Here is an 18951-nt window from a genome sequence, read left to right as displayed (position 1 = left end):
AAACAACCCACAATCCTAATCTTCAAAACTGGGGACAGATTACGATACATAAAATAATTACATTGGGAAATCTGAGCATAAGCTTACTTCTGCCATCAATTAAATAGTTATATAATACTGAGTTACACACACCCTTGTTTTCTTCATTTATAACGCTAAGGAAAAGAAAAAAACTAAGGTATCTCTAAGACCACTTCTGGTTCTGAAAGTTTAGAATTGTGAATTCTATGAACTGGATCTTCAAGAAACTAAGAGATTTTGGAAGTTTCCGTTGTGGCTCAGCAGTAATGAACCCAGCTAGTATCCATGAGGATGCGGGTTCAATCCCTGGCCTCGCTCAGTGGGTTAAGTAAGCATTGCTGCGAGCTGTGGCATAGGTCACAAATGCATATCGGATCCTGCGTTGCTGTGGCTATGGCATAGGCTGACAGCCACAGTTCTGATTAGACTCCTAGCCCGGGAGCTTACACATGCTGTAGGTGCAGGGCCAAAAATTAAAAAGAAAAAAAAAAAAAAAAAAAAAAAAGGCTAAGAGATTTTGAAAGCCCTGATTTACTCCTTATTTTATATATTATACATTGGATACAAAGTTAGGAGGCTTCAATTTAGGACTGTTCTACAACAGATAATTTTTTTTTTCGTCTTTTTGCTATTTCTTGGGCCCCTCCCAGGCTAGGGGTCGAATCGGAGCTGTAGCCACCGGCCTACGCCACAGCCACAGCAACGCGGGATCCGAGCCACATCTGCAACCTACACCACAGCTCACGGCAACGCCAGATCCTTAACCCACTGAGCAAGGGCAGGGACCGAACCCGCAACCTCATGGTTCCTACTTGGATTCATTAACCACTGCGCCAAGACCAGAACTCCTACAACAGATAATTTAAAAGAAAACTATTACAAAGTTTCTTTATAAAGATCAAGATCAATTATAGCTCTATAAAGTTTACAAAGAAAATGAGTGATCTAAATGATAATGATACTCTATCCACACAGGTGTTCTCTAACAATTCAGTGTTTCCATAGACTGTCAAAAACCTACAGGATCGAAAGCAAAGAGGAAAGAAAAAAACATCTAGGAAAAGTCATTCACACCTAAAGTTCCACCTTTAGAGAAATCCTATCAAATCATTGCTGATCGATATTTAAAAGTTCAGGATAGCCAACAGGTATATGACAAGGTGGGGTTTTTTTTTGCTTTTCTGTTTGTTTTGCTTTTTAGGGCTGCACCCACGGCATATGGAGGTTTCAGGCCAGGAGTCGAGCTGTAGCAACACAGCCATAGCAATGCAGGATCCAAGCTGCGTCTGTGACCTACACCACAGCTCAAGGCAACACCGGATCCTTAACCCACTGAGCGAGGCCAGGGATTGAACCTGCAACCTCATCGTTCCTAGTCAGATTCGTCAACCACTGAGCCACAACGGGAACTCCATGACAAGGTTTTAACCTTTGAACAAAACCTTTTTTTGGACTCTCTCAGCACTCACTCAGCTTCAAATTAAGAACAGAAGGGACTCTGACAAAGTTGGGACTCTGAGAAAGTTGAATACCTTTCAAACTAAAAATGTCTACATAGGGCTCTACAATTTACAAAATATACATTATCTCATTTGATCATCAGAACTCTGGAAAGTAGAAAAGGCAAGTAATTGCAATGTACCTACACAAACACACACACACAAGGAAGTAGATGAAACTATGTGGCAATGAGTACCAGAATACCAATCTTTCGACTCAAATTCTATATTCTTTCCACTAGAGAATGTTACTATCTGGTTAACAGAAAAACCAAGGAGGCAAAAGCCATAGTAACAGGGACCTACATGTCACAGTTTATAAAGTCTTATATAGTTCTGTCATATTTAATGTCTGACCCTGAAGGTGGTACCATTATTCCTATAAAACAGAGAATTCAGAGTTTATAATCTAGTACCTAATTACTAGAAATTGGAAAGCACTAGTGCGCACACACGTGCCTGCATGCATGTGTGCAAGTGTTTTGGCAAAGGAGGAAGGCAGGGAGCCATCACTATGTCTCAAAGTCTAAAAAGTAAATATTGGTCATCATAAATCATTTACCCACAGACCTTGAGAATAAAGAATATAGTCATTCCTCAGTTCAAATAACTTAGGGACCACCAATCCATAATAATTGACAGACAAATTCCAAAACCTTTCTAATTATATTCTTCTTTAATCAGAATGTTATACTAGAATCTTTTAGGAACACATACATTTCTAATAATTTAAGGTGGGTCAATATCCCTAAGGAAACAAACTATTAATTTACGAGATTACTGAAAAATGTAGCCTTAGTGATATTAAAGTATTTGGTATTTATTACAAACACACAAACAGAAAAACTCAAACAAAACAAGCCATTTACTGGAAACAACTGGAGTTGTTAGTTTTATGTCAACTTACCACTGAAATGCATTGTAATGGAAGTAGACCAAACCAAGACCATATAAAAAGGCAGCATTCTGTAAAGAAAGGGAAAAATAGACTTTTAGGAAAAGCATTTATGTCTAATACATGTAATTAATATAAAAAGTATCCAGGGAGTTCCCATTGTGGCTCAGTGGTAACGAACCTGACTAATATCCATGAGGACTCGGGTTCAATCCCTCACCCCCGCTCAGTAGGTTAAGGATCCGGCATTGCTGTGAGCTGTGGTGTAGGTCACAGACATGGCTCTGATCCAGCGTTGCTGTGGCTGTGACTTAGGTCGGCAGCTGCAGCTCCGATTGGACCCCTAGGCCTGGGAACTTCCATATGCTGCAGGTTCAGCCCTAAGGGAAAAAAAAAATTTTTTTTAATTGTGGTATCCAGGATGTTTTAAGTTATTGAAACTATCCTGCATATTTACAATATACTTTAAAAACACCAAAATACAGTGATGAGTCAGCAGATGGCAAGAATCTAATCAACTTAGAGTCTGTGGTTTCTTTTTAATCAAGCCTGCCCTGAAATAAAAAATCTGCCAACAGAATTCTACGGTAAATCTAAAATAAAGACCTATTTTTCAGTAACAAGGAAAATATTGTAGCAGATATAGGAACTGAATCTAGGTTTGCCTCCAAACCTCACTCTTAACTACTATATCTTTGTTATTTGTGTGCTGACTAAACTCTACCCCATCAGACAAAAATGCAACAAAAGTAGGAGTGCTAATCATCTGTGTATACCCTAGCACACACAGTGCCTTCCACATAGCAAATGCCTAAAGGTTCAGTAAATTGAATATCTCAGTATTTAAGCTCAGTTCCCCGGGTGATACAGGATTAGTAAGAGGGATGATCCCTATTAATCAGGAACTTAGAAATCTCAGCAAGGGGGAGATTTTTCCATAACAGTAAACAATGTAATTTAAACATTTACTGAGCACCTACTATGAGTCATAGCAGAGTTATCAGCACTGGGAAAGCAGTAGTGAACAAAACAGACAAAAATCTCTCTCCACAATCAATTTACAATCTAAGGACAAACATTATGAAATTAAGTGCATAATACTATATTGTAAGCTACGACCATTTGAAAGTTAATGAAGTATAACAAGGACTAGGAAAACAGGTAGAACTTGGGCATTATATCTTAAGGATGGCTGGGAAAGGAGAAGGAAAAACAATCTATCTCAGCCAGGGGTTCTAATATACACATCTTTGGAAATAGTGACCTGGAGGTGTGAATGGCTATGTTCCCTGATAAAGATGTGTTCCTTCCCAATGTACAATCTCACCAAAAAAGCCAACAGCCTCCCCACTGAGAAACATGGGTCTATGCAAAAGGATGACCCAAGCAAAGGCACTAATATGGAAATGAGTTTAAATGTGATGTAGTCACACTTCAATCTATTGTGAGCAGTTAGGGGAATATCATTCTGGGAAATGTCAGAATTATTTATAAAACATATTCCTGCCTCAGTCCAAATCCTTAGAGGTTACAGTATCTACATAAGGTATCAGCAAACAATGGCTCATGGGCCAAATCTAGGCAGCCACCTATTTTTGTAAATAAAGTTGTATTGAAACATAGCTACATCCACTCATTTACTATTGGTCTATAGCTGCTTCCAGCTCCAGCAGCAGAGCTGAATAGTTGCAACAGAGAGACTATGTGGCTTACAAAGTCTGAAACAGTTACTATGTGGCCCTTTACAAAAGATGTTTGACCTAATTACAATGCCCATCACAACCCCAAATTAAGATATTAAAATTTAAGATCACAATCAATTTACACTGAAAGCTTCTATGCTGTATCCAAAGTTATTCTTGAGGAAGTGGCTCATTAAGTTAGCAGTTCACCAATGCCAGAGTCCATGAAGGCGTTTTTCACTGATCTCCAACATAGTTCCTAAGGAAACTCCTGAATGCCCTTATGTTCTGTAATCAGAGCTCCAGGCTATACATCCCCAGATCTGAGAGGGGAGCACTCTGCAGTCCTCAGGAGGGACACTATGTGCTTTGTTCTTTCCAGCTATTATTCCTGGTTTCTCAGACTATTTCCAAATTGAAGCAAAGGGCACTGCGGGTTCTGCTTCCATTTTCATGAACCTATTTATGTAACGTGAATTAGAAAACAAGAATAAGTTAAAATATACAAAAACAGTGTTAGCCTTAGAACACAGATGAAATAAAAGGGTGGCAATCTCATATCAGACCTTCCTACTGCTGGGATTTTCTTAAATCTGTCTATGAAATCCCATAGAAGGCACTATCATTAACCCCCTCCTCTTCCTAGCCACTTCCAGTAAGAAAAAGTTGGTGACAAAACAGTTCTAATCAGTGAGACAAGAGGTTTCTACCATGGGGTTTCTAGGAAAGCTTTTGCTTCCTTTGCATAAGTTTCCTTTCTTCTTCTTTCTGATGTTATTAGTAGTATGCCATGGTCACCCCAGTGATGAAGGTATTAATAGCTGACCAAAATGGTATGAAAATTATTTTAAAGTGAAAACATCTGAACAATCAGGAGCCAAAAAAAACCCCCAAACATTTAAACTTAAGCAGAGCACCCTGAAAATACAGCTGCCAATGACCCCCCTCCCACACACACACACACACACAACCTTCCAAGGGAGTCTACTAATTAGGAATACAATGATTCTGGGAAGTGTGAATTCAGCTGCCCATCAGCATCAAAAAGTCCAAGAGAACCTTCCTTACCTTCTCAAGGAAGCCCTAACCCCCCCTCACCCACCCCCCACCCCTGGCACCATGACTGTTTTTGTTATGTTTATATAGAAATCTTTATCTCTGACTATTAAAGGATTTACTCATTACTGGGCAACTCCATCCTGCTTATGTAAACAAACTTGTCTTTTCTCCTGTTAATCTGTTCATTGTCAGTTAATTTGCAGGCCCCCAACCACTGCAACCAGGCTGCTAGAGGAAAAAGTATTTCTTCCCAACAGTGCTGACATGCAGCAACCTTATATGAAAATCAGACTAGGCAGGGACTTGAGAGTGGCAGTCATGAACTTATGATTTTAAAGGAAAACAAGTTTTAAAGACAGCAGTAGAGTGCCATTAAATTAAGATCAGAATACTGCCCCACCCTTCCTTTGAGGCTATTTCCTATTTAGCATGGTTTGGGTTTTTTGAGAAAACTTTAACACAATATCCTACTAGTTGAAGCAGTAAGAGGGTAGTTGTTTCCCAGACAAAGAAAGGGTGAGCTTAACACAAGAGATTAGTAAAATATTCAAGCTTCTAAAAAATTTTTTCATTAGACAAAATTGAAGCCAAAGGTGGTCATTTAGGGCAACTAATTAAGACTCTGTACGATGAGATTATCAGGATATTATTAGTATAATGCCAATCTTTGAATAGAATAGCAATTTGATTGTAGCACCACCAAGCATCCCATACTCCAGTAATCATCTTTTAAGACAATCATATTTTTATGCAGGGATAACAGTAAGAAATAAAGTCAAGCCAGATTATTAGGAAAATATAAATTTCTGAATCTTATTCTTCTCTGAAACTAGTTCCACATACCTAGAGATATGCAGGGGGTGGGGGGAGAAGGAGAAGGCATTCCAAAACTTGGATGCCTTCTGGTTACTCTCACCTGTTGCATATACCACCAATATCTAAAACTCCATGAATCTTAAACTATATGAGAGAGTCTGATGCTCTAATGGTCCTGAAGATTTTAAATCATGATAGCAATCTCATCAGTTAACCAATCCAAAAAGTAGTCCTACTTTTCTTCTCTTAACACCCCCCCGCCCCCCAATAAGCCAAATTCACTCTATTCACAAAGCTCATTTTACAATCTAAAAGCCTTGAATATATCTATCCCCTTCTCCATTCCTACTGCCTTTCTCTAGGTAATTTAGGACCTTGCCTTGGTCGACCTTTGGCCTGTTTCAATAATTTCCTAACTCAATTCCCAAATCTTAGCTTTCCCTTCCACACCACTGCCAGCGAGCTTTTCAAAAACTCAAATATGACATTTTCTATTTTAAACTCCTCTGAAGATTCAACAACCTGACTCCTGCTCAATTTTCCCAATCTCATAGCCACCACTTCAATCAGGACAAATGACATGCAGATCTATGAATAAAATATGCTCTTACACATTTCCATGATTTTAAACATGTTTGCTTCCTCTGCTGTAAAAGCCAATGCTATCCTTCCTTCAGTTCATTTCTCAATCTGGCAAATTCCTGTCCATCCTTTAACATCACTCCTATCTTCCTTCCACAAGTATTACCTGACACATTCCCAAGTACAAATAAAGTTTTCTGATAGATGTTTCCAAATGAATATTCATTGTCCATTAAAAGACATGCCTTTTACCTCCTCCACTAGAATATTACCTTGTAAATGGTAGAGATAGAAGCCAAGTCATCTTTTGGTCTCTATGGCAAAGCAACTAGCATATATGTTATTTAGAAAAGGTCTGCTGCTGAATAAATCAATCTCTCACAGCCTTAATCTGTTAGACATTTTCATCAAAGAACGTAATATCTCTGCTGATTCAAGTTATACAGAATCACTTCCTTAATGCAGCCTGAACCTACCTTTTGGACACTTAAAAGGGCTTTCCTAGTTACAATAATATAGGAAAAGATGTTGTTAAAGCTCATGAACCCATCAAGTCCAACGTCATAGCATGAGAGGAGTTGTGCTTCTAAAATCTATGCGTAGTATTGCACGTCGATCATGCTATCAGCCTATAGAGGCCATCAAACTTGGCTTGTCACTTGCAACCAATTTCCTAAGGTTGCTTTGAGGAATTAAGATCATACATGTAAAATACTTAAAATACTAACCTGGCATTTGGAGTTTTTGTAGGAAGTAAAAGAGGCAATGTATCTACCACCACCAAGCAAACCACCTAGCATGTGGTAATTGCTCAATGGATAGAAATGATACATAAAATTCTTTTTGTTTTGTCTTTTTGCCATTTCTTGGGCCACTCCCACGGCATATGGAGGTTCCCAGGTTAGAGGTCCAATCGGAGCTGTAGCCGCCTGCCTACGCCAGAGCCACAGCAACGCGGGATCTGAGCCACGTCTGCGACCCACACCACAGCTCACGGCAACGCCGGATCCTTAACCCACGGAGCGAGGCCAGGGATCGAACCCGCAACTTTATGGTTCCTAGTCAGATTCATCAACCACTGCGCCACGATGGGAACTCCTGATATGTAAAATTCTTGATAAGTCTCACATGCTATAAATTACACGTTGAAAATAAGAGGACTTAGAAATAAGAGAGAGTTAAGGATGAGACTACTCCTCAGAACTTATGCAACATTATAATCAGGATCTCAAAAATAGTAAGCAGTACATGGAGAGAGGCTGAACCTCTCAAGCAGGAAGCTCAGGATGGTCATAGGCTGCCACAGTCGGTATTAAAAATGAAAAAAAAAAAAAAATGAAGTTGGAATGCTGGCAATCCTTTAAGTAGAGGAGAGCTGGCAGGTGCTGAGACAATGAAAACAGCTGAGAGCTGTACAAAACTGGGGATGCATCTTTCTGAGAAGTCCTGGATAAAGGTACCCATGTTCAATTTTCTTAAAATCTAGCCTACAGAACTCCTGCTTACTGATGCAACCGTCAAAACTGAGATCATTTTCCCCCTTTCCCACTTAACATTTATAATTATACTCCCATTATCCAGAAAAAAATTTAAGTTTAACAATGACTTTCACATCATACAGACATAATTCCCTTATTGAGCAGTAACATGAGTTAATCTGTATTAGTAGTATAGCCTATTTTGCAAAAACGTGTATCTTCTCTTACTGTTTTCCACCCTATTATCATGATCAGACAAAATAAAGATATTTCTCAGCCTCCCCTGGAGCTAACAGTGCTCAAATCACTGGGCTCTCGCCAGTTAGATGTGTGTGAAGGAATGTGTACACTCTCATGATTCCCTTAAAGGAAAAGGTTGTTGCCCTCTGCTTCCTCTTCGTCTGACCAGCTCCAAGGCATGAGATAAGGAAAACTCCAGAAAGAAAAAATATAGACCAATTTTAACTATGAAATAAGATGCAAAGATGCTACATATTTAGCAACCCCAATCCAGAAATAACAATGATAAAAACTTATTGCCAATTGGAACTTACTTCAGAAATACAAGACTAATTTAAGGAGAAAAAATACATAAAATTACCTCAATGGATTCAGAAAAGGTATTTGCATACAAAAGAAAAATATTAACTGTTACATTTAAATTTCTTTCATAAACTTTAAAGTTGGCTTTCAAGGAAGTTTGTCTCTAGTCTTAGTTTGCTACTTACAAAAAAAAGAACTGAAAGTAATCATACTTAATGGTAAAACATTTAAAACATTCCTTTTAAGAAGGGAAAAAAACAAATGTACTATGTATCACCTCTCTTAATACTATGCTATCATCCTGGTTATTGCAGTAGCAGGAGAAAAGATCACAAAAATTAAAAATGAAGGAAAAAAGTTGCCATTAATTATGAAGGTAGGATAGTCTACATAGAAAATCCAAAGTAACATAATCAAATTAGCCAACTTAGTAAAAGTTGGTGAAATTCTTGATAAATTTAACTTAGTATATAAAAGCCAACTGTAGTTCTATATGCCAGCAGAGATAAAAAATGAAATTAAAATGACACATAATATCAATAAAACTAGAAAATATGAAATACATTATTTTATATGCACAAGAACTTCACATGGAAATATCGTAAAACTTTGAGAAAGTAGTTTCTACAATGACAGGTTTTTTTTTTAAGTACAAAGTTAATACAATTCCAATCAATCCTTGGAACTCATTGTTTTATGTATTTAACTTTATGACTAATCTCCAGCATTGCAGAATTTTAACTAGGTACTGAACAAATATTAAGACAAATCTAAGACTTCAGATCTGTGCTGTTACAAACCTTCTTACCTACCATCTATCTAGCCTTTGCCTTCCTTTTCCCCCCTTTGAGGCTCCCAATTACCCCAGGTTCTAAACAGGGGTCCTTAAACGATGGCCAGTCAAATTTTTTCTTCAAGGCTCAGGGGCTAAAAAACGATTTTTTAACATTTTATGATGGTTACGTTGTAAATGATTAGCTAAGTACCTACATACTAGATGATTTTGCCTCTAGGCCCACAAAGCCTAAGATATTTACTAATTCACCCCTTAAGAAAAAGTATTAGGACCTCTGCTCTAGACCAAGAACTTGGGAGAGTTCCCTGAACACCTGTTGTACTTTCATGTGCTGGCTAGCTCAGTTCTCTTCTTAAAAAGCCTTTCCATTCTCAACAAAATTTTAGCCAACCAAATCCAACAACATATCAAAAAGATCATACACCACAACCAGATGGGATTCATCCCAGGTGCACAAGGATGGTTCAACATACGCAAATCAGGGAGTTCCCGTTGTGGCTCAGCGGAAACAAATCTGACTAGGAACCATGAGGTTGTGGGTTTGATCCCTGGCCTTGCTCAGTGGGCTAAGGGATCCGGCATTGCCTTGAGCTTTGGTGTAGGTCGAAGACGTGGCTTGGATGGTGTTGGCCGGTGGCAACAGCTCCGATTTGACCCCTAGCTTGGGAACCTCCATATGCCGTGGGCACAACCCTAAAAAAACAAAACAAAACATACGCAAATCAAAGTCATACACCACATTCACAAAAGAAAAGTCAAAAACCACATGATCATCTCAATAGATGCGGAAAAAGCATTTGACAAAGTCCAACATCCCTTCATGATAAAAACTCTTACCAAGGTGGGTATAGAGGGAACATACCTTAACATAATAAAAGCCACTTATGACAAACCCACAGCAAATATAATAGTCAATGGAGAAAAGCTGAAAGCCTTCTCACTAAAATCTGGAACAAGACAAGGATGCCCACTCTCACCACTGTTATTCAACACAGTACTGGAAGTCCTAGCCACAGCAATCGGACAAACAAAAGAAATAAAAGGCATCCAAATAGGAAGAGAAGACATAAAACTGTCACTGTATGCAGATGACATGATACTATATACAGAAAACCCTAAGGACTCAACCCAAAAACTACTTGAACTGATCAACAAATTCAGCAAAATAGCAGGATATAAGATTAACATTCAGAAATCAGTCGCATTTCTGCACACTAACAATGAAATATTAGAAAAGGAATACAAAATATAATACCTTTTAAAATTGCAGCCCATAAAATCAAATACACCTGACCAAGGAGGTGAAAGACTTACATGCTGAGAAATATAAAACATTAATCAAAGGAAATTAAATCAAGGAAATTAAAGAAGATGTAAAGAAATGGAAAGATATTCCATGCTCCTGGATTGGAAAAATTAATATTGTAAAAATGGCCATACTGGAGTTCCCGTCGTGGCGCAGTGGTTAACGAATCTGACTAGGAACCATGAGGTTGCAGGTTCGATCCCTGCCCCTTGCTCAGTGGGTTAAGGATCCGGCATTGCCGTGACCTGTGGTGTAGGTTGCAGATGCGGCTCGGATCCCGCGTTGCTGTGGCTCTGGCGTAGGCCGGTGGCTACAGCTCCGACTGGACCCCTAGCCTGGGAACCTCCATATGCCGTGGGAGTGGCCCAAGAAATGGCAGAAAGACAAAAATAAATAAATAAATAAATAACTTAATTATTTAAAAAAAAAATGGCCATACTACCCAAAGCAATCTACAGATTCAATGCAATCCCTATCAAATTACCCATGACACTTTTCACAGAACTAGAACAAACAATCCAGAGTTATATATGGAACCACAAAAGACCCATAATTGCCAAAGCAATCTTGAGAAACAAAAACCAAGCAGGAGGCATAAGTCTCCCAGACTATAGGCAATATTACAAAGCCACAGCCATCAAGACAGTGTGGTACAGGTACCAAAACAGACATACAAACCAATGGAAAAGAATAGAGAGCCCAGAAATAAACTCAGACACCTATGGTCAATTAATCTTAGACACAAGAGGCAAGAATATAAAATGGGAAAAAGTCTTTTCAGCAAGTGATGCTGGGCAAACTGGACAGCTACATGCAAATCAATGAAACTGGAACACACCCTCACATCATGCAAGAAAATAAACTCAAAATGGCTTAAATACTTAAACATAAAACAAGACACCATCAAACTCCTAGGAAAGAATACAGGCAAAACATTCTCTGACATCAACCTTACAAATATTTTCTCAGGTCAGTCTCCCAAAGCAACAGAAATAAAAAAAAGCAAAAATAAACCAATGGGACCTAATCAAACTGACAAGCTTTTGCACAGCAAAGGAAATCAAAAAGAAAACAAAAAGACAACTTACAGAATGAGAGAAAATAATTTCAAATGATGCAACTGACAAGGGCTTAAGCTCTAAAATATACAAACAGCTTATACAACTCAACAGCAAAAAAGCCAACAACCCAATTGAAAAATAGGCAAAAGACCTGAATAGACATTTCTCCATGGAAGATATACAGATGGCCAACAGGCACATGAAAAAATGCTCAACATCACTGATTATTAGAGAAATGCAAATTAAAACCACCACGAGATACCACCAGTCAGAATAGCCATCATTAATAAATCCACAAATAACAAATGCTGGAGGCAGTGTGGAGAAAAGGGAACCCTCCTGCACTGTTGGTGGGAATATAAACTGGTACGACCACTATGGAGAACAGTATGGAGGTACCTTAGGAAACCATACATAGAACTACCACAGGACCCAGCAATCCTACTCTTGGGCATATATTCAGACAAAACTTTTCTTAAAAAAGACACATGCACCCGCATGTTCACTGCAGCACTATTCACAATAGCCAAGACATGTAATCAACCCAAATGTCCATCCACAGATGATTGGATTAGGAAGATGTGGTATGTGTGTACACACACACACACACACACACACACACACACACACACACACACACACACACACACACAATGGAATACTACTCAGCCATAAAAAAGAACAAAATAATGCCATCTGCAGCAATATGGATGGAACTAGAGACTCTCATACTGAGTGAAGCAAGTCAGAAAGAGAAAGACAAATACCATATGATATCACTCATATCTGGTATCTAATTTATGGCACAAATGAATCTTTCCACAGAAAAGAAAATGATGGACTTGGAGAATAGACTTGCGGTTGCCAAAGGGGAGGGGGGGAGTGGGATGGATTGGGATCTTGGGGTTAATAGATGCAGACTACTGCCTTTGGAATGGATTAGCAATGAGATCCTGCTGTGTAGCACTGAGAACTATGTCTAGTCACTTATGATGGAGCATAATATGACAAAAAAGAATGTATACAATGTGTAACTGGGTCACCATGCCGTACAATAAAAAAAAAGGGGGGGGGGGTAAAAACTCAAAAGAAAAAGGAAAAAAAAAAAAAAGCCTTTCCAGGCGTTCCCGCTGTGGCACAACAAGATCTGAGGCATCTCTGCAGCACCAGGAAGTAGGTTCAATCCCCGGCCCTGAATAGCTGGTTAAAGGTCTGTCGTTGCTACAATTGCAGCTCAGATCTGATCCCTTGCTGGGTACCTCCACATGCCCTGGGGTGGCCAAAAGGGGAGGGGCGCAGAGCCTTTTCAGGGACACACCAGAGTGACCTGGTGGTTCTCCCTAAAGAGGGGAAGGGGGTGGGGTGGGGGCATATCTTCTTTACACTACTCTGTGGAGTCTCTTTAATCCCCACTCAGACTTTCCCACACTCCTGATATATCACTTACCAAAGACTTAGACTTATTTGTGTCTCCCTCATAAGAACATGGACAACTTGAGAGCAGAACAATCTTACTTATCCCTATACTGCCGGCAATGGCAGGAAAAGCCAGTTAGCAACTGCCATAAATGGTGTAATGGAAAAAGTCACTGAAAAGTCAGAAGATGAGTCCAGATTCCACTAGTTTACCCACCCATTTGTACTAACCTCGGGGCTTCAACAACCTAAATGCAATATGTCTAGTCTGTAAATTAGAGATTAAATAATGATTTCTGGATGTGGTCTCACTGAAAATTGTAAAACCTTTTTAAGAAAATCTAACCCTTGTGGACAAAAAAAAAAAAAGCTGTTATTCGAGTAAACAAGGAATGTTGTCAGCCATCAAGCCATCAGCCACTGCAGCTGCTGTGCCCCCACCCCTACCCACCTAGTGAACTCTCAGGGGAATTCACGATACAGAAAAGGAGAATGCTGACCCTAGATAGTTAAGATGCATGTAGCAAAGGAATAATTTCAATGAGCCCAGACTCTTGCATCATCCCATAAGTAGAAAAGCACTGTTTGGCAACATGTATTTTTTTCATCAAAAACTCCTATATACCCTGGCTCCTCCCTTAACTCTTTGGAACAGTTCCATGGAGCTATCTGAGAGGCTGTTTCCCAGGTTATAGCCCTCAGTAAGGTCCTCAAAGTAAACTCAACTTTTAGGTCATGTGGTTTTTTTTTTCAGCTGACATCCTTATTCTCATATACACTGTTTTTTAACTTTTCCTACATACTCTTTAAAAGGTCTCATTCTCTTGGTCTCCCTTTCTCAGCAAAAGTGTTTTTTTTTTTTTTTTCTTCCCCAGGTTAATTTAAGCATTAAGTTCATTGAAATATTAATTACAGTTCTGCCTTCCTTAAAGTTCTAAATATTTTCTTGTTACAAAGCATTTCGACACTGATATTTAAATATTCAACATATTTTCAAACTCAAAACAGGAATCTGATTTGGGAATTGGGAAAACCATCATCAGCTTTTCCATTACAACAATTTATTCCCCCAAATCTCTCCCCTGTCCAACATTAATCCCTAATCCCATATAAGTGCTACATGAACAGCAACAACAAAAGAACAAAACAAAAAACCCCAAAAAACCATATGGTAGCTAAGTAGGCTAAATAAAACCTTATTAATCAGCCTCAATTAGGAAAGAAGGCAGGAATAATTTGCAGAGCCATTAAGAAATATAGCATTACACTTTTATAGCATGTACTGAATCAAGCCATAAAACAGACCTCGTTGGTGAATATACTTTAAGGACAAGAATTGTTTATAGTTAGCACACCAAAAACACATGCAAATTAATTGTTACAAATTATAAGTTCTTGAAATACTTGATCCTCTTCAGCAGTATTATAAAGCCCCATGACATTTTATACATACATACAAAGATATATGTAAATTTACTCAATTTTTTTTTTTTCAGTATCCTGAATTAAATTGTAGCCCAATTCTCTCAAAGCCATGGTAAAAGCAGGGTTTTTTTTTTTTTTTTAAGTTAATGAACTAACTCTTAGGGTTTTTGGAATTACTGTCGTGGCTTGGCATAAACAAATCTGACTAGTGTCCATGAGGATGCAGGTTCGATCCCTAGCCTCGCTCAGCAGGTTAAGGACCCAGTACTGCTGTGAGCTGTGGTGCAGCTTGGAGCTGAGGCTTGGATCTGGCATTGCTGTGGCTGTGGTGTAGGCCAGCAACTACAGCTCCGATTTGACCCCTAGCCTGGGAACCTCCATATGCTGCAGGTGCAGCCCTAAAAAGACATACATACATACATACTTGGTTTTTGTTAACCAGAAGAACTATGCCTGCAAATATTTTAATTAGTCAATATACCAACAAAACTACACATTATGCATGATTAACAGGCAAGTTATTTTTTAAACTGAAAGGGCTGCTTTCAATCTCTACATCAGGTAATTAATGGTTGCTTTAGACAAGCATACTACCGTAATTCAATGCCTTATCTTTCTCTTCTTAAATTCAAGTGGGGAAAAAAAGAAAAAGTTAGTTTTGTTCACAATCATAAATAAGGGTATACCAGAAATTGTTTGGTAAAGTTCACATGATAAAAACCATCAGGAAGCACCAGTACTTCTTATGTTAACGTATCTCCTTACTGTCTTCTACTTATAAATGAAATATTTAACAGTGTACATACAATTTTTCATTCTTGCCTTTCTACTTTATACCATAAATCGTAACAGCAATTTTAAAGTTTTCTGACTCATGAATGAGCTTATGTTTTGTTATTATTGTTGTTGAACGGGATCAGGACATGACACCTCCAAATATGCAGCTTTGACTTAATTACTTTGAGCTGAAGGCACTGAGTTCCTGAAATCTCTTATATAGGCTAAAAGTAGAGCCTCTCAAAAGAACAAAATTGCCATAAACCCCCCACAGTAGAAATTCTAATAGGCACTGTCATAAAACATTCTATCTCCTATCTATTCACTTAAGGGTCCACTTTCCAAAAAGTTATATGCTTTCCCCTAAATGCCTTTTCTCACTCTTCTCATCACCTGCTAAGCTGGTATACAGCTCCAAAATCTAACCACCCCTTTGAGTTACCCATCACTGAATCCTCCTGAATGTGTATGCATGGCACATGTGTAAACAAACTTTTTTTCTCTCCTGTTAATCCATTTTAGGTATAATCCACAGGTCCCAGCTACAAACCTTATTAAGAGGTCAGAGCAAAGTTTTCCTCCCCTACACAGTGTTCTAATTATTTTGTCATTTCTACATGCTATGTAGAACAAACTGTTAAATAAGTTTTTATTAATTATTAGCCAGTATTAGAAAGGAATTTATTGGGAGTTCCCACCGTGGCTCAGTGGAAACAAATGAGACTAGTTACCATGGGGATGTGGGTTCAATCCCTGCCCTCGCTCAGTGGGTTAAGGACCCAGCATTGCTGTGAGCTGTGGCGTAGGTCGCAGACACAGCTCAGATCTGGTGTTACTGTGGCTGTGGTGTAGGCTGGCAGCTGCAGCTCCCATTCGACCCCCGGCATGGGAACTCCATATGCCACAGGTGTGGTCCTAAAAAGCCAAAACAAAAAAAAAAGGTATTTATCACTATCATTAGTAGTCAAGCTATAATGGCATGTCATAATAGCAATGAGAGGATTGGCAAATTTTCATCTCAAAAATGTCATTTGTACTGAACTGGTTAAGAAGAAGTATACTCTCTCAAGAAATACTTTTTTTTTTTTTTTTTTTTTTTTTTTGCTTTTTAGGGCCAAAGGTGCAGCATATGGAGGTTCGCAGTCTAGATGTCAAATCAGAGCTAGAGCTGCCAGCCTACACCACAGCCGCAGCAACATAGGATCCAAGCCACATCTATGACCTATACCACAGTTCTCAGCAATGCTGGATCTTTGACCCACTGAGTGAAAGGCCAGGGATCAAACCTGCAACCTAGTCAGGTTTGCTAACCACTAAGCCACGATGGAAATTCCTATATTTTTTTAATTACATTAAAAACATTATTTAGTTTTAAAATGTTAAACGAAGATTAAGACTTAAAGTTTGTCATAAAATCATCCACGAACATTTTCTGGATAGGAAAACACTGACTTAAACTGACAGAAGTCTTTATTTACCTACCCACTTAATGTGACTAACTATTCAAACTATCACTATAGATAGAGATGTAAATATATTGTTCACAGGATTCTACCCGAGACACCACAGGAGATATTATGTAACACAGTAAATGAATCATTATTTTTCTGAAATCCAAAAAAAGCAGAAAACAAAATCTTCTCAACTCTATACAATTCTGGATGCAAGAATTTCAAATCAAGAACTGAGGACCAATAACATAGGCAATCTACAAATCTATTTTTTAAGATCTATTTGTAGAGGATAGATTTGAAGAGATAGGGTTTGAAGAGATAAGTGCAACTAAAATTTGGGAGATAATTATCCCAGTCACATTTCAAAAAAATAAATCCTATACTTAGATTCTTCAATTTGTAATACACTGTGGGCATAAATCACACAAAAAAAATGGACAAAACCATAAAACGCTAAGCCTGAAAATCACTGAGTCATGAATATGAAATCTGAGCACCACCAGCTTAATGGCTATTCACAGATTAAATACTCTTTGTGTCACAAGAGTATTGTTACATTAATTTTTTAATTGAAGTTTAGTTGATTTACAATATTGTGTTAATTTCTGCTGTATGGCAAAGTGATTCGGTTATATATACATACATTCTTTTTTATATTCTTTTCCATTATGGTTTATCTCAGGATACTGAATACAGTACCCTGTGCTATACAGTAGGACCTTGTTGTTTATCCATCCTGTATATAATAGTTTGCACCTGCTATCCCCAAGCGCTCCATCCCTCCCCCATAGTACTGTTACATTATTTCATGACTCTTGGAAAAGAAAATTTAAATTAAGTAGCATTACTATCTTAAGTGATAGTAAACCTGGTCCTAAGAACCTAAACCACACCTGTCTATGTTAACGTGACTTCGCTAATCCTCTGTTTTCATTCACATGTCTCTGCCCAGGAACACAGTTTGTCATTATTACAAGAAACCACTGACTGGATGAAAAATAGTATTTTGTGGTCGAAGAGTCTTTGAATCCCTTACCTCAAATTCCTTGCCTTGCTATATCTATATCCTTCAATTCTGGACTGTTACATGGTGATTCTTACCTAAGCAAGCTCCCAACTTCAAAGACCTGCCTTAAAACAAAGTTTCAACGCTCAATCAACTCTGACCTTAACCTTACCCATCACGAGGTATCAAAGCTTTGCAGAGGTGGTATTCCCCCTTACCATGGTACCCAGTAAACTCAGGTTTGTGTTCTTGGTATTTGGGGAGTCAGCTTTTGACACCCGAGAGGATCTCAAATTACCTGAGAAGAATTCTGTACAATAAGAAACAAAATTACTCTGACGGCTGAGTATTATTCCATGTACTGGGCCTTCCATAATGAACTTATGTTCCCTCTTTATTAGAAATGTCTACAATAAGTTTTTTAATAATAAAATTTTATAAGTTTTTCTTATAGTAAGTAAGATTAGAGAGGAGTTCCACTTCTTGCAATGGCAGACTAATGTGTTTCAGACTTAAATCCCAACACCTTTTTTTTCTCCAAGTATCTCTAACTAGAAAAGCTACACAAAATTTTGTTTTAAGTCAGAATTTAGGCATCAAACAACTACCAGGCATCAAGAACTTGCAAAGTTAAGACTGGTAATAGCCAAAATTAATTAAAAGCCAATGTCCTTCAACAATAAAATCAATAAATTGTGGCATATTCACACAATGAAATTCCAGCGATGAAAACAAAAAAACTGCAATATGCAACTACAGAGATGAATCGAACAAATACAGTGTTGAGTAAAGACAATTTTTAAAAATATGCTTCAAAAACGATTGTATTTTTATGAAGTTCAGAAACAGGCAAAGTGGTTATCACACTATTGCTTCCAATTGTTACAGAACACCATCCTGCAGATAATAAATATAAAATAACTAGAACTTTAAAAAAACTATAAACTCTGGATTATAGAGTTTATAATACATAAAGAAGCTAGCTAAAGGCACTCCAAAGTAAACAAATTCTGTTAGGAAGTTATGGTAGTCTGAATAATGGGCCCAAAGATGCACATATCCTAATCTCTGAAACTGAGTTATTTATCTTACAAGGCAAAAGATATTTTGCAATTGTGATTAAATTAAGGCTCAT

General features: G+C 38.1%; 1 protein-coding gene across 9 annotated transcripts in view; it reads right to left on the bottom strand.

Annotated features, from left to right (window-relative positions):
- The window catches only part of KDM6A (lysine demethylase 6A), a 199810-nt gene that overhangs the window by 97228 nt on the left and 83631 nt on the right, over positions 1-18951 (bottom strand). For all 9 annotated transcript variants that reach the window (XR_014835286.1, XM_085007699.1, XM_085007700.1 and 6 more), the window contains exon 5: positions 2428-2486. Coding sequence is in view for 8 of the 9 variants with exons in the window: in XM_085007699.1 (XP_084863825.1) it covers positions 2428-2486 (59 nt within the window). In the remaining variant the exon portion in view is untranslated. The remainder of the gene's footprint in view (positions 1-2427; positions 2487-18951) is intronic.

Source organism: Sus scrofa, chromosome X (assembly GCF_054392235.1).
Source record: "Sus scrofa isolate SSC_HxYL_T2T_F1_AM1 chromosome X, Sscrofa_HxYL_maternal_Yorkshire_Landrace_v2.0, whole genome shotgun sequence".
Taxonomy (NCBI): domain Eukaryota; kingdom Metazoa; phylum Chordata; class Mammalia; order Artiodactyla; family Suidae; genus Sus; species Sus scrofa.
The sequence above is the reverse complement of the archived record's forward strand: the minus strand, read 5'-3'. Positions and strand labels throughout refer to the sequence as shown.